The sequence below is a fragment of the Hypanus sabinus genome, chromosome 6 (genome assembly GCF_030144855.1).
Source record: "Hypanus sabinus isolate sHypSab1 chromosome 6, sHypSab1.hap1, whole genome shotgun sequence".
In the NCBI taxonomy this organism is placed as follows: domain Eukaryota; kingdom Metazoa; phylum Chordata; class Chondrichthyes; order Myliobatiformes; family Dasyatidae; genus Hypanus; species Hypanus sabinus.
The window spans coordinates 94,237,837-94,252,107 of NC_082711.1; the positions used below are offsets into that span (position 1 = coordinate 94,237,837).

A 14,271-nucleotide genomic window follows, 5' to 3' on the forward strand; every position below is an offset into this window, starting at 1 on the left:
TTACTTGAATTTCCAGCATCTGCCGATTTCCTCGTGTTTGCAAGAATCCTCCTGATTATTTTGGAACCAAAATCAGGTTTATTAACACTGTACTAAATGACATGAAATTCGTTTTGTGGCAGCAGCATGTACAGTAAATACTGTAAAAAAGGAATGAGTTTATGAACCAGAAATCTGATGGTGGAGGGAAAAGGAATGGGTTCTAAATCGTTGATTTAATACCCCTGTATTGGAACTCCTCCCTGATGGTAGAAGTAATGAATACTTAATAAGTATTTCAAAGATTCAAAGTGCATTTAATATCAACAAAAATGGTACAACATTGAGATTTGTTGGCTTAACAGGCAGTTGCAAAGCAAGAAAACTTAAAGAACCCAATTAAAAAGAAAAAAAAGACCAACCCCCCCCCCCCCCAGTGCCCACAGAGAAAGAGGAAGAAAAACAAAATGACACAACACAGCATCAGTCTTGACGAGCTGTTTGCTGGAACTTCAAGAGTGTCGGGGGGCAGAAGTAAGTGAAGTTGCCATTACTAGGGAGAAGGTACTTAGGAAACTGAAAGGTCGGAAGGTAGATAACTCACCTGGGCCAGATTATGCACACCCCAGAGTTCTGAAAGAAGTGGCTGAAGAGACTGGCATGGTTCTGGAGGACTGGGGAAATGCAGATCTCACTCCACTCTTCAAGAAGGAAGGGAGACAGAAGAAAGAAACTTGTTAAACTGACCACAGTGGTTAGAAAGATGTTTGAGTTAATTGCTAAGGATTTGGTTTTGGGGTACTTGGTGGCACAAGATAAAGAAGGCCAATGCCATGGTTTCCTTAAGGGAAAGTCTTGCCTGACAAAACTGTTGGGATTATTTGAAAAAATAAAAAGCAAGGTAGACAAAGGAGAATCATTGGGTGTTCTGTACTTGGATTTTCGGAAGGTCTTTGATAAGGTGCCACACATGAGCTGCTAAGGGAAGGAAGGGAAGAGATTGCTGGGGCTGTGGCAGAGATTTTTAGATATTTGTCGGCTGCAGGTGAAGTGCAAGCAACAAATGTGGTACCTATACAGAGATAACCAAGGTAATTACAGATTGGTTATTGTAACTTCAGTCGCAGGGAAAATATTGGAAAAGAAATTAAGGAAAAGGATTAACCTACTCTTGGAAAGGCAGAAATTAATGGTCAGCACTGTAGATTGAAGGGTCTGTTTCAGTGTTGTGTGACTTTTATAAACAGAGACACAATCTTCCATTCAAGAAGATTAATTTGAATATAAATTTCTGCTCAATTACAAGAACAAAACAAAAGGGGATGAAGAGTATTGAATTTCTTCCTACCTCCAAAACAATTTGTAACTAATCTTACTTGAGCCATCTCTGAAGACTACAGCAGCATGTTATGCAGGCACTAGCTGGGCTAATGACCAGTTACTTTGTTTCAGAGAAAGGGGAACCTTTGATGAGGACGCTTGCAAAATGTCATTGGATTATTTTGGAACATCCTTTATATTGATTTAGATGGAGCTTCAGTTTAATAATGTACTTAAGCAATTTCTGATAGTGCAGCCCTCCTTCAATATTTCACCAACATGCACCTAAGTTATGCGGACTGGTTCTATGAGAGTTACTTGAAACTACTCCCCTCTAGAGAAAATAAAGTAGCATTTACTACGTAAGGAAACTCATAAACTTGTTTAAGAAAGCATACCTTCCTATTAAGTGGAAAGTAGGTGATAGACCTCTTTTAAATTTCAGTGTTCATGTGTTACTTATTCGGGTCCCTATTGTTGAATAAATATATCTTGTGGTTCCCACAACATATTATCTATTTATGCTGCCAATATAAGAAAAAATATAAATGAAGTCACATTGAAGCGAAGAACATTTCAGTGAGTGGTGATTAATGTGCTACTGTTTTACAGTGGGTTAATGTAATTCAGCCTGCAGAAACAATTAGATTAAAAATATTGGGTTCAGTTTTATCATCTACCAAGTGTAGGTGTTAGACTTAAAATCAGAAAATGTTGTAAAGGATTCAGTAGATCTGTCAGCATTTGTGTGGTTAATGAATTAGATGAATACACACAGAGTACTAGAGGAACTCAGCAAGGCAGGTAGCCTCTATGGAGAGGAATAAACATTTGACACTACAGGCCAAAACCCTGCATCAGGAATGGAAAGGAAGGGAAAAAAAGTCAGAATTGGAAGGTGGGGGTTGGAAGGTACACTAAGCTGGGTATTCCTTCCCCCTCCCTTGGCCTTCGTGTTCTTACAGGTGAAACCTGATGATGGGGAAGGAGGCCACTGAGTGAGAGGGGATAAAGTAAGAAAGTGGGAGGTGATAGGTGGAAGAGATAAAGGGCTGAAGAAGAAAGAATCTTGATAGGAGAGGAGAATGGACAATGAGGGAAAGAGGAGAAGCACTAGAGGGATGTGATAGGCAGGTGAGGAGAAGAGAAGGGGTAAAATGGGAGCCAGATTGGGGAATGGAGCAAGGGAGAAGGGGGAAAGGGGAAATGACCAGAAGTTCTTGAAGAGAACTGAGAAAAGGAGGAATAAGTCACTCTAGACAGCAGAGAAGGTGAAGACACCAATGGGTGGAACAAAGGGTGGAAAAGGGTGGAACAAAATAATGTTGCAGTAGAATTCCTTGGTCTGTGTACCCTATAGCTACTACTGTTAAGTCTGTGTAATGTATAGTCAGTTCTACTGGGTCGCAGGCAATGACTGAACCCTGGTATGGAGGAATGGCAGACTCCCATGTAGAGATGGAAGCAAGAGGTTATATATAATTCCAACAGAATAACAGTGGCACGAGGGAGCAACACTGCGAGATAAATCATTCTCAATACCCCAGGATGAATGCTAATTGGGAGTCCACTTTAAATAATCACAGATTGCAGAAAGCCTGTGCCAGTCACAATTAACTTGACAGGGTTAAACAGAAAGCACAAGGGTTTCACAACTCTAGTTAAGATAACTATTAGTAAATAGGGGTATTCAAAAACCCAGAAGCTCAATGCTCTACAGCTCATCACAGGGCTCATGACGTGTACCCAGCAGGCCTGGTAGTACAAAAAAAAGGATGACAAACAAAAATGACCAGTCCTGAATCAGATTGAAAGAAAGTGTGAGTTACTCTTTCGATAGTGAGTCCTGTTGGTTGCTGTGAAGATGAGGTGTTGTTCTATAAGTATGTGTTAGGCCTCATTGCAACAGTGGAGCAGGCCACAGACAAAGGGATCAGAGTGGGAGTTGGATGGAGAATTAATGTAGCAGGCAGCTGGAAGCCCAGGGTCTCTCCTGTAGGTTGAGACCGGGTACTCCAATCTGTGGATGTTTTCTCTAGTATGGAGGAGGGGCTATTTTTAATACTGAATGCAGTATACTATATTGGAAAAATTGCAAGTGAATCACTGCTTTAAATGGGAAGACAGTTTCCCACCTTTTCAAATGTAGTTTATTTATTGATTACAAGATCATATTTTACAATATTACAGTACTTCAGAAACACACTCTTTACAGTTTTAAATTATTACATGATCTACATTATCCAGAACACACACAAGCCCCCTGTGTTGCCAGCAGGATCTACCCTCCCTCACAGCCAAAGCACTCTCTGCTAGCAGGAGAGCACTCTGACTGGAGAAAGCCATGTTCCCGGCCTGTAGTAATTCGTGATATAATCTGCACAGCTTCCACACAGAGCTGAGCCGATAGTAGCTGCTGAGGGCCTCTCGTCTTCCTGATGGCAATGCATTGGTGGAAGAAAGATGTCCCCAGTCCTGCCCATGCTGAGTGAACAGGTGTCCGGGGGTAGAGAGCCATTAGTTGTGTACCTACACATATCAGCAACAGCCCACACTCCTCAATTGGGAAACTCCGGACCAGAGTAGTGACTTTGTACTTCCTGCTCCCCAAAATAAGTTTACCATCATATTCATGGTGACAATGACTGCAGGCAGGACCAACGTGGCCAACTGATACCTCAGGATTGAGGCCACCAGTTTGTTTATGTTCAGTGTTTTGCCCTGGTGAAAAGTCAATCTAAGCCGTCCCAACCTGCACTCTAGTATCGTGAGCAAGTTTTGCCCCCCTAATCAATTGGAATGACTGTACCCAGATAGAATGCAACTGTCCAGACTTGAGACAACCTTGATGCACCCCCCTCAAAGTGAAAGGGCACTGGCAAGAAGCCATTGACTTTCACCAGGCACTCCACAGCACCATGCAAGAGTCAAAGGTTCATTTATTATCGAAGTATGTATGCAGTACACAACTCTGAGATTCGCCTTCTCCAGATAGCCATAAAACAAAGAAAACCATGGGTCGTTCAAAAGAAAAGCATCAAACACTATCCCCCGCTCAACAAAAAGAACAGCAACATGATCATCAACCCCCAAACCCCTTTGCCTGCTCAAAATAAAATAACAAAATGTAGCAAGGGACAGAGGCCCACCCTCCAGCAGCAGTGAGCGATAGGACCCAGGGTCTCCTTCTCCAGCATCAGAGATCCATCCTATCAGTAGTTGCTGCCGAGCCCTCACACACCTTCCGCGTTTGCCTCAATGTTCCAAACCCCCCCTCCACCTGTGCAAAAAATAACAAAAGGAAACAAGAACATCATCCCCCAAACCCCCTTCTCTCGCACAAAGATCTAACAAAACGCGGCATGCGGAAAAAATGGGCAAAAGCACGGAATACAAAAACTTGGCCACAGATGTGGATCAAAGTTGAACGCATGGAAAATTATGAGGAGGTATCCACTCTTCACCCTGTGAAACACCTTCTCGTGACTGAGAGAGAAAAGCCATCTCCTGACTGACAAACCAGTCTTCTGGGACAAATGGAGCAGGCACCAGACTAGATGGATATTGCAGGACTAGTCTGGGTGGATCATTTTGGCCAGAATGGAGCCCAGACAATTGGCCATCTTCTTAGCCTAGAAAGGCTGTTTGAGTACTTGGACAGTGGAAGGCAAGAGGTGAAAGGACAGACAGATCCTTCCTGGTTGCTTGGGAAAATGTCAAAAGGTAGTGAGTGCCAAGGAGGGAAATGAGAGTGAACTAGGGAATCACGAAGGGAAGGAATTCTTTAACATGATGAAAAGGAAGAGAAATATGTGTCTGATAGTGGAAACTTGTCGGAGCTGACAGGAATTGTGAAAGATGGTCATCTGAATGCAGGGTCTGTTGGGGTGTAAGATAAGGATCAGAGGAACTCTGTTCTTGCTCTGTCCAAGAGAAGGAGTGAGTGCAGAGGTGTGAAAGTCAATAAAATGCAGACAAATGTTTTATCCACTATGGTAGAGTGGAAGGCATGTCAAGAAAGATGGAAGATATTTCAGAAACACCTGTACACAATGTCTCACCATCAGAGCAATTGCAGTAGAAAGAACATAATCTGAGATAATGGAGGGAAGATGCTGCCTGGCCTGCTGAGTTCCTCCAGTATTGCTTGGATTTCCTCCAGAAGAGATGGACCATGTAAATGAGAGAACATGGTAGAAATACATTACAAATGAAAAACATTTTTTTCAGTTTTACATGGATGCCTGAAGTAGTACCAACTCAGTCATAGGTGTATCAGAAAAATGGTTGAGGGAGTGTGCCCAACTCTGACTTAACCAAAGACTGTTCCACATGTCCAACAAAAAGACAGGCATAGCTTGGTGCCATACAAGTGTCCATTGCTGTACTTTCGATCTAGAAATAGTGAGGAGAGGTGAAGATATGAGGACAGGTTTAGCCAGGTAAACGAGTATGTTTTGGAGAAGAATTGTTAGGCCTCTGTTCAATGAAGAAAGGGAGAACCATCACACCTTCCTGATACTCTCAGGATTGCAGATATGGCACCTTGAACCAAACAAAAATCATCCATTCCTGGAGGAGAGGGCGCTGGAGCAGTCTTCAAGCCAGATTAAAGTGTCAAGGCCCAAGACCAGAAAATGAACTGGTGTTCAGACCCACTACTTTGTGCCAGCCAAGATCCTCCACCTGAGCCCATTCCAACTGCCTGGATTTGACCCGTCTCCCTCTCTTCTTGCTACTATCATCAGGCAGGAGGTACAGGAGCCTTAAATACCAAACCACCAGGTACAGTTAGTATTCCACAACCTTCAGGCTCCTGAACCAATATGTATAACTTCACTCACCTCAACACTGAATTGAGTCCACAAACTACAGATTCACTTTCAAGTACTCTACATCTCATGTTCTCAGTACAGTTATTTACTTTTTTTAAATTACTTGCACAATTTGGCCTCTTTTGGACATGTATCTGTTCTTGTTATGTATAGTTTTTGTAAATTGCATTTCTTTATTTTCTTGTAAATGCTGCAAGAAAATAATCAAGTTTGTATGTGGTGTATATACTTTGATAATAAATTTACTCTGAAATTTGAACTTTCACATGGGATGGAGGTGTAGAGGAAATGTACATTCATGATGAAGATGAACTGGTTAGGGTCAGGGTATTCAATGCTGGCAAAAGTGGTAGAGGGCATCTGAACTATCATGGAAGTTCATGGAATGGACTGCACAGCAGCCGTTCTCAACCTTTTTGCCCTGGAGGAACCCTTGAAACAATCTTCAGGTCTCAGGGAACCCCTAAGTAAGAATTATTATATCTACAGCTCTCAGTACATTAGCTTGAACAATAAGTTCTAGATATAATAATCCAAAAGTAACTGTCAATGTTCTTTGAGTAGAGAATGTTTAGCCAATATTTCTTGATAAAAACAGGTAGTTAAGCTTAGTTTACCTTTCTTGAAATTAATCTTTTTCTTTCCCTTCCATAATTTTTTAAAACTCATAAGGCAGACAATATATTTCTGTGTTCAGTAAGACTTGAGACTTTCTGATGTCCTTCCTCACTCTCAAGCTCAAGCAGGAGTGGAAACATTTCAAGATTTCCTTTTGCAACATGATTTTTCCAAAGATAAAGTTTTCTTTTAAATCCAAGAATCTTGTCACTTGAGGTCAAATCCTTTTCTCCAGGGCCTTGCAAAAACTTGTTCAACTGGTTCACATGATAAAAAAAAGTCTGCTAAGTAGGTTAGTTTCTGCAGCCGTTCTTCATCTTCAAAGCACCCAGCAAAAGCTGGCCTACTATTCTCTTGGAAGTACCCCTGCAGATCACCATTCAGTTCAAATGCCCTGTTGAGAAGTCATCCTCTGCCAGGCCAACAGATTTCTGTAAATAGCAGGAGACTGGTGAGCGCTTTGTCCAGGTTTTCACACAGTTTTCTTTAAACATTATCAAGTGAACTGCTCTTTAGTAAAGTTACCCATTTTGTAACATCATCCAGAACTTTTTCCATTTCATCTCCAAGAGTTTTTGATGTCAGCTCCTCTCTGTGAAGAAAGCATTGTGTTGTGACAATGTCAAGACATTCTTTTTTTTACAAAGAAACAAAACCTTTCATGGAGCTAACCACTGATGGGATGCCATCGGTACAGATGCCAGCACAGTTCCTCCAAGACAGACCATTTGTTTCCAGATATGAAGACAAAACATTAAATATATCTAACAACAACACACACAAAATGCTGGTAGAACACAGCAGGCTAGGCAGCATCTATAGGGAGAAGCGATTGTCGACGTTTCAGGCCGAGACCCTTCGTCATTAAATATATCTATCTTGGGCTTTGCTTGTTTTGGGCAGCTCTTTGCAACAGAAAAAGTTTTCTTAAATTTCTCCATCATTTACAAATCTTACAAATGCTACAGCATGACATTTATTGGTGAAATCTCTTGACTTATCAGCCTGGGTAGAGAAGCTGTTGGTTTTCAGTTTATCACACAAAACCTGTTCAGCAGCATTTGACATGTAATCAATACTCGCCTTATCTGAGAGTGAAACCTTTTCAATTTCTTGTACTGCATCACAGGAGTTAATTGAATATTTTTTAAATGGCATAATAAAGAACTAAATGAGAAAACCGCAAAAAATACAAGAACTTTGCAGTACAATTAATTTCTAACCTACACAATCCACCTCTTGCAATGTTTACAACAACAGCAAAGTGGCAGGCCAGCAGCTGAGTCACGGCACGTAAAAATTCCTTCTTTAGAATGAAAATTTCCCTCCAATTTTCTACTATACCAGTAGAGTTTGCTCGCTCCCTTAAGTCAATTGGTAGTGCGTAAGGAGAGTTGGGGAAAGTAATTCGAGAGGGAGATGCTGACATCACAGCCCAAATTGAGTGAGTCTATTCAAAACTTGGAAAATACACCATGTAACTCATCAGCCTACCATCCTCCCCTCCGTGCAATACAGTGCTCACCATCAGCTTACTGTCCTCCCCTCCGTGAAATGCAAATTATTAACGGCCTCCCCTGTCTTGTGTCAAAAACAAAGAATGGACTCAATCAAATAAGCACAATCCTATGCCACTGCCACACTGGGCTGAAAGACCTCTAATGAGGTTGCTAACGGGACTGCTCGGTCACTGCCCACCACTGGTGAGCTCTAACATCACGGCTTGAGCAAAGTTAAAAAAAACGATGCCTTTTTTAATCATGACAAACCCTGTGGATATCCTATGAAGATATACGTTTATTGAGGCAAGAGCAAGCTGAAACAATAGGTCTATCTGGTCAGTTCTGCTTGGGGATATTGGGCAGGATGTAGAGGTAGCAACAAGCTTGACATTACAAGGAGTTGAGGTATATGACCACATGGGAGAAAACGACCTGATATCTGATGGTGGAGTCATGCATGGTGCATGGGATATGACTAAGAGCTCATGTTTGGCATCTGTGAGGTAGGTACTTTTTGGATGGTTGCAGGTTCCAGTGAATTTGCGACCACGAACTTAAATTCATACATTAATGATCCGAGTGAACTTATAATATTGTGGCCTAATTTGCAGGCAATACGAAAACAGGCGGGGGATTAGGTAGTGTCACAGGGGCAGGAAGTCTGCATAAAGATTTGGAAAGGGTGGGAGAGTGGGGAAGAAGTGCCAGACAGAATACAGTGTAGGGAAGTGAGTAGCCATGCCCATTGGTAGGAAGAATAAAGGTGTAGACTGTTTTCTAAGTGGGAAGAAAGTTCCAAAATGAGAGGTGCAAAAGGATTTGAGAGCCTGCAGAGATACCTCAAGTTTGACATTCAGGTTGAATCAGGGGTAAAGAAGGCAAATACAATGTTAACATCTCTTTTGAGGGGGCTAGAATACGTATTGAAGCACAAAGGCTTTAGACCCCCACTCCCAATTATCCTGTACAATCCCTGGAAAATTAAACTGCATACCTCAGAGTGAGATTGCTGCATCAGAGGGACATCAAGGATGGCTACGTACACTGCTTCACAGAAAAATGCCTAAATCCCACTATTTTGGATGCAGTGCTGCAGCTCGACAGTTTCACAATTCTCTGCAAAGACAGGTCAGCTAAGTTTTTTAAAAGCAGAGGATGTGGAGTATGTTTTATGGTTAACTCATTCTGATGGACAGACATAGTGATTCTGTCTCAGTCCTGTCACCCGACCTGGATAATTTGGCAATCAAATGTCACCCATTTTATCTGCTGAGGGAAGTCTTCACTGTCACCTTGGAAGCTGAGCACACTCCACCTCAGGCCAGCGTCAGGCAGACTCTGGATTTGCTGAGCAATGGTATCAGCAGGTTCGAAAATGCACACCCTGATGCCTTCCGTATAATTGTAGGAGATTTCAAACAGAACCTAGCACCAACATATCACCTGTGAAGTTAGAGGAATGTACACATTTGACTACTCTTACAGTACAGTAAGAACACTTGCTATGCCATCCCACATCTCTACTTTGGGAAGATCGATCATCTGGCTGTACTTTTACTCCCAGTGTCTTGGCAGAGACTAAGGACCGCCACATTAGTGGTGAGGCCCAAGAAGGTATGGTCAAGGGAGGTGGGGGAATGCTTACAGCAATGCTTTGAGTCAGTGGACTGGACAATATTCAGGGAGTCATCTTTGAGTTCGAATGAATGCGCCACGGTCCTCACCAACTTCATCACAATCTGTGTAGATGAGTGTGTGCCTTTGAGATCATACCGAACATACCCAAACCAAAAGCTCTGGATGAACCAGGAGCTTCATAGTCCGCTGAGGGCTAGATCTGTGGGTGATCCAGAGCTATACAAGAAGTCCAGCTGCATCCTACAGAAGGCTATTCAAAGGGTGAATAAACAATCCCCTTTGAGGTAAGGGATGGAATCGGATGCATGTCGGGTCTGTCAGGGTTTGGTTAACGTAGGAAAATTCTGATGAGGAACAACAGACTTGATAGGCCAAATGGCTTAATTTTGCTCCTATTTTTTATGGATTATTATGGACATAGTGGTAATTTTTCCAGCAGCTACCATGCTATCTTTGTCAGTAGGCTTGGTGACAATTTCAGAGTTGGTTCTTTGTGAGTGGCGTGCTACAATTTCAGAGGGTTGTAGGTTAGTTGAGTGACTCACTCAGCGAATCTATTAACCTTGAGTGAAGTGTGCAATTATTTCACCCTCTCAGAGAAATTTCTTTAGTTTCACTCACTGTCTTCCTCTACCTTCTCCATTACCTTGACGAACTTCCTTATTTCTATGACAGGAAAAGTAGCCTGTTTCACTTTTCCTCAAATGCTGCCAGACTTGCTGAGTTTCCCAGCGTTTTCTGTTTCTATGTTAGATTTCCAGCATCTATAAATTAGTTTTCATTGGGTGTTGGATTTGTTCATTGCAAGCAAGCACTGCATCAGTCAAAAGTTAAACAGCAGGTTATCAGAATATAAGCCAATGGATTGGTCCAGCTCACCACTCAACCACTGCACACTCACATCAAGGCCATTCTGTTGGGATTAGGGACAAAAACTGAAATGCCTCTGCTTCCTTCAATCCTGCCCAACGTGAAGCTCACATCCAGTGTGCTAACATGCTAGTCTGTTTGGGCAAGCAATGGAGGAAGCAGGGATAAGGTAGATGGGAAGCTCTCCTCCTGCCTTTGATCCTCAGCAGCTATCTACGGTAGCCTTGTGTTTGCCTTGTTTGGAAACCATGGAAATGTAAAAAAAAAAGCACATAAAGCAAGTGAACAACTGGGGAAGCAGGCATCTGCCTCATTTTCCTGCTTGCCATGCTGGTGACCTGAATGAGTTCCAAGTAATATAGGGAGAAAAATTGAACCGTTGCCACACAAATGAACATGGGATAGCTGTTCAATAAACTTCAAGAATTCTATTTTTTTTTTGTTAGGGATAAACCATTAACATATCCTTAACATAGGATCTATTGTGCAAATAATGTGCATCAATATAATAATATTGTATTTCTTTTTATATTCCTGCATTACCAGTCCAGTGACTTAATCATAAGGCCATTGTACCGGTACAGTTCAAACTTCTGAGGTCACAGTTATGGCAAAATTTGATCTTAATATGTTTATTTTATACTCAACAGGTTATTTATCAATGGTGTGGCTCAAAGTGCAACAAGTTTGAACGTCTAAAGGCTGCCCAAGTTGCTGCAAGCATTCGAGACAATGAAAGAAATGGCAGAGCACAACTTATTGTTGTTGAAGAGGATCAGGAGCCAAATGATCTCATCAAGGTAAGAGGTTTATTGGAGATCGTATTTTTACCAGAATTAACCTCTAAATGTGATATTGCACCATTAAGTCTACAATGCCCTTGTTCTGCTCTTGACTTCAAATGCCTAATTACCCACATTCCTCCTGTGACCACGACATAATGTAGAAACAGTATCAATGGATACCAGCTCTGAGCTACCAAATGCAAGGAACTGAATTTATTTTTGAAGAAGATTCTGTAAAGAAGAAACAAAATACGCAATTAAATTTTTCTCAATATTAAAACCATATGATATAAAGTAATCTAGTAGGAATTGCCTGGTGAAATGTAATGCTGAGAAAGAAGGACCTAGTTTCTGGTGAGTAGAGTGTGTGTCTGTAGTTATTGCTGGGTTCCTCATTGCCCCACACTTACCAGGTCTTGAGCAACTGAACTTGTTGACCAGAAGAAAATAATAGATACAAAAAAATGACGGAAATAGTGATGAAATAGCACATATGAATTACCAAGGAGTAGGTTTTCCAGACTTGAAGCATACCAAGGTGAATAAATCCCAGGGCCAGACCGAGTGCATCCTCAGCCCTTTGAGAAGCTGATAAAGACAATGTGGAGGGCCTTACAGAGATGTTTGCCTTATCTTAGTCACAGGCAAAGCTGCAGAAGACTGGAAGGTAGTTAATGTTGTATCTTAATTTAAGAAGGGCAGCAAAGCCAAGCCAGGCTACTACAGCCCACTGAGTCTGACATCAGTGCTGGGTAAGTTACTGGAAGGGATGTTGAGGGCAAGATTAATCATCATTTTGATAGGTAAGGCCTAAATAGAAATAGTCAGCACTGCTCTATGCATAGGAAATCATGTCTGACCATTCACTTGGAGCTCTTTGAGGTGGTAACTAAAAGAGTAGATTAGTGGATGTTGTCTATATGGATTTAGCAAGGCATTTGAGAAAGAACCTTACTTTGAGAAAGAAGTTAGTCTGGAAGGTTACAAACAAGAGAAAATATGCAGCACAGTGTGAGCAACACACACAAAATGCAGGAGGAACTCAACAGCCAGGCAGCTTCTAGAAAAAGTGTACAATCGACATTTTGGGCCGACGCATCAACTGTACTCTTCCTAGGTGCTGCCTGGCCTGCTGAGTTCCTCCAGAATTTTGTGTGTGTTAGTCTGGAAGGTCGGTTCTCTTGGGATCCAGGAAGAGGTAGATAATTGGATACAGAATTGGTTCGATGGTTAAAGGCTGTTTCTCGGACTGAAGGCCTATGACTGGTGGTCAGTGCTGAGACTTGTTGTTCATTACTAATGTAAACAACTTAGATGTGAATGCAAGAGGCATAGTTAGTAAATTTGTGGATGACAATAAAACTGGTAACTAATCAAGAAGACTATCAAAAATTATAGGAGGATCTTGATTAGCCAGGAAAGTGGGCTGATGATTGACAATATTATTATCAATAACTTCAAATTCTTCATAGTCCCTAACTTGTTGAAGTAGTGAAATCGTTTCATTTTTACCTATGGCCATTCCTGGCATCTCCAGGCCTGAATGCTTAAAATCGCAGTGAGCAATACAGTTCTGAATTGCCTTACTGCTTCTTTCTCGCCAACTATTAGTGACAAAAATTATTGCTTTTTGTGCCCAACCACACAAACCTGGTGCTATTTTAAAACTGTTTGTTCTAAGCACAGTGAAACATCTAACAGCCACGTAAGTGCATGCAACTGACACTAGTTAGAACTGAGCTGTGCTGAGCTGTGTTCACAACTCTGTGAAGTTTCTAGCTGTCACATGCAGAGCAGTTGCCATACCAAGCTGCGATGGATCCAGATAGGATGTTTCCTGTGGCTCATCCATAAAAATTGGTGAGGGTCAAAGGGACATGCTAGATTTTTTTAGCCTCCCTAGAAAGTACAGGCGCAGGTGAGCTTTTCTGGTAGTGGAGTCAATGTGGTTGGACCAGAATAGGTTGTTAGTGATTGTTGCTTGTAGGAACATGAAGATCTCAACCCTCTCAATTGCAGCACCATTAATGTAAGCAAGAGTTTGTGCACTGTCCCCTTCCGGATGTCTATAACTAGTTCTTTTGTTTTGCTATCATTGAGGGTAAGGTCGTTGTCACTAGGCTCTCTATCTCCTTCCTATATACTGACTCATTATTTGAGATACAGCCCACTGGGGTAGTATCATTTGAGAACCTATAGACAGACTGGCCACATGGTTGTGAGTGTATATGAAATAGAGTAGGAATGGAGATGCAGTCTTATGGGGCACCATGCAGAGGAGAATCATGGTGGAGGTGCTGCTGCTTGTTCTTACTATTTGCAGCCTATTGCTTAATAAGTCAATGATCCACTTGCAAAGAGAGATGTTCACTCCCACATCTCAGAGTTTGGAAATGGGTTTGTTTGGAATTATGATACTGAAGCTGGAGCTGGAATCAATAGGCAATAGTCTGAAGTATCCATATTGTCCAATGTTCCAGAGATGAGTGTAGGGCCAGGAGATAGCATTCACTGTAGACTTGTTTCATTGCTAGCTCTACGGAAGGCTGATCTTAACATCTGCAACACTGACTGAGTTTATGCAAATTGGAGGCTGTCAGGATGGGTGTGAACTTTCCAGTCCCCTTCTATCCAAGTTGTTAAGTTCATCAGGAAGGGATGTGGTTTTGTCCGTGATAATGTCTAGCTTCGTCTGGAAGCTACTTTTAGCATGTAACCTGGTAA

At 41.8% G+C, this 14,271-nt stretch overlaps 1 protein-coding gene across 1 annotated transcript in view; it reads left to right on the top strand.

Annotated features, from left to right (window-relative positions):
- The window catches only part of scin (scinderin), a 135,384-nt gene that overhangs the window by 29,965 nt on the left and 91,148 nt on the right, over positions 1-14,271 (top strand). Inside the window, exon 4 of the mRNA XM_059972622.1 lies at positions 11,413-11,562. Coding sequence (XP_059828605.1) covers positions 11,413-11,562 — 150 coding nt within the window. The remainder of the gene's footprint in view (positions 1-11,412; positions 11,563-14,271) is intronic.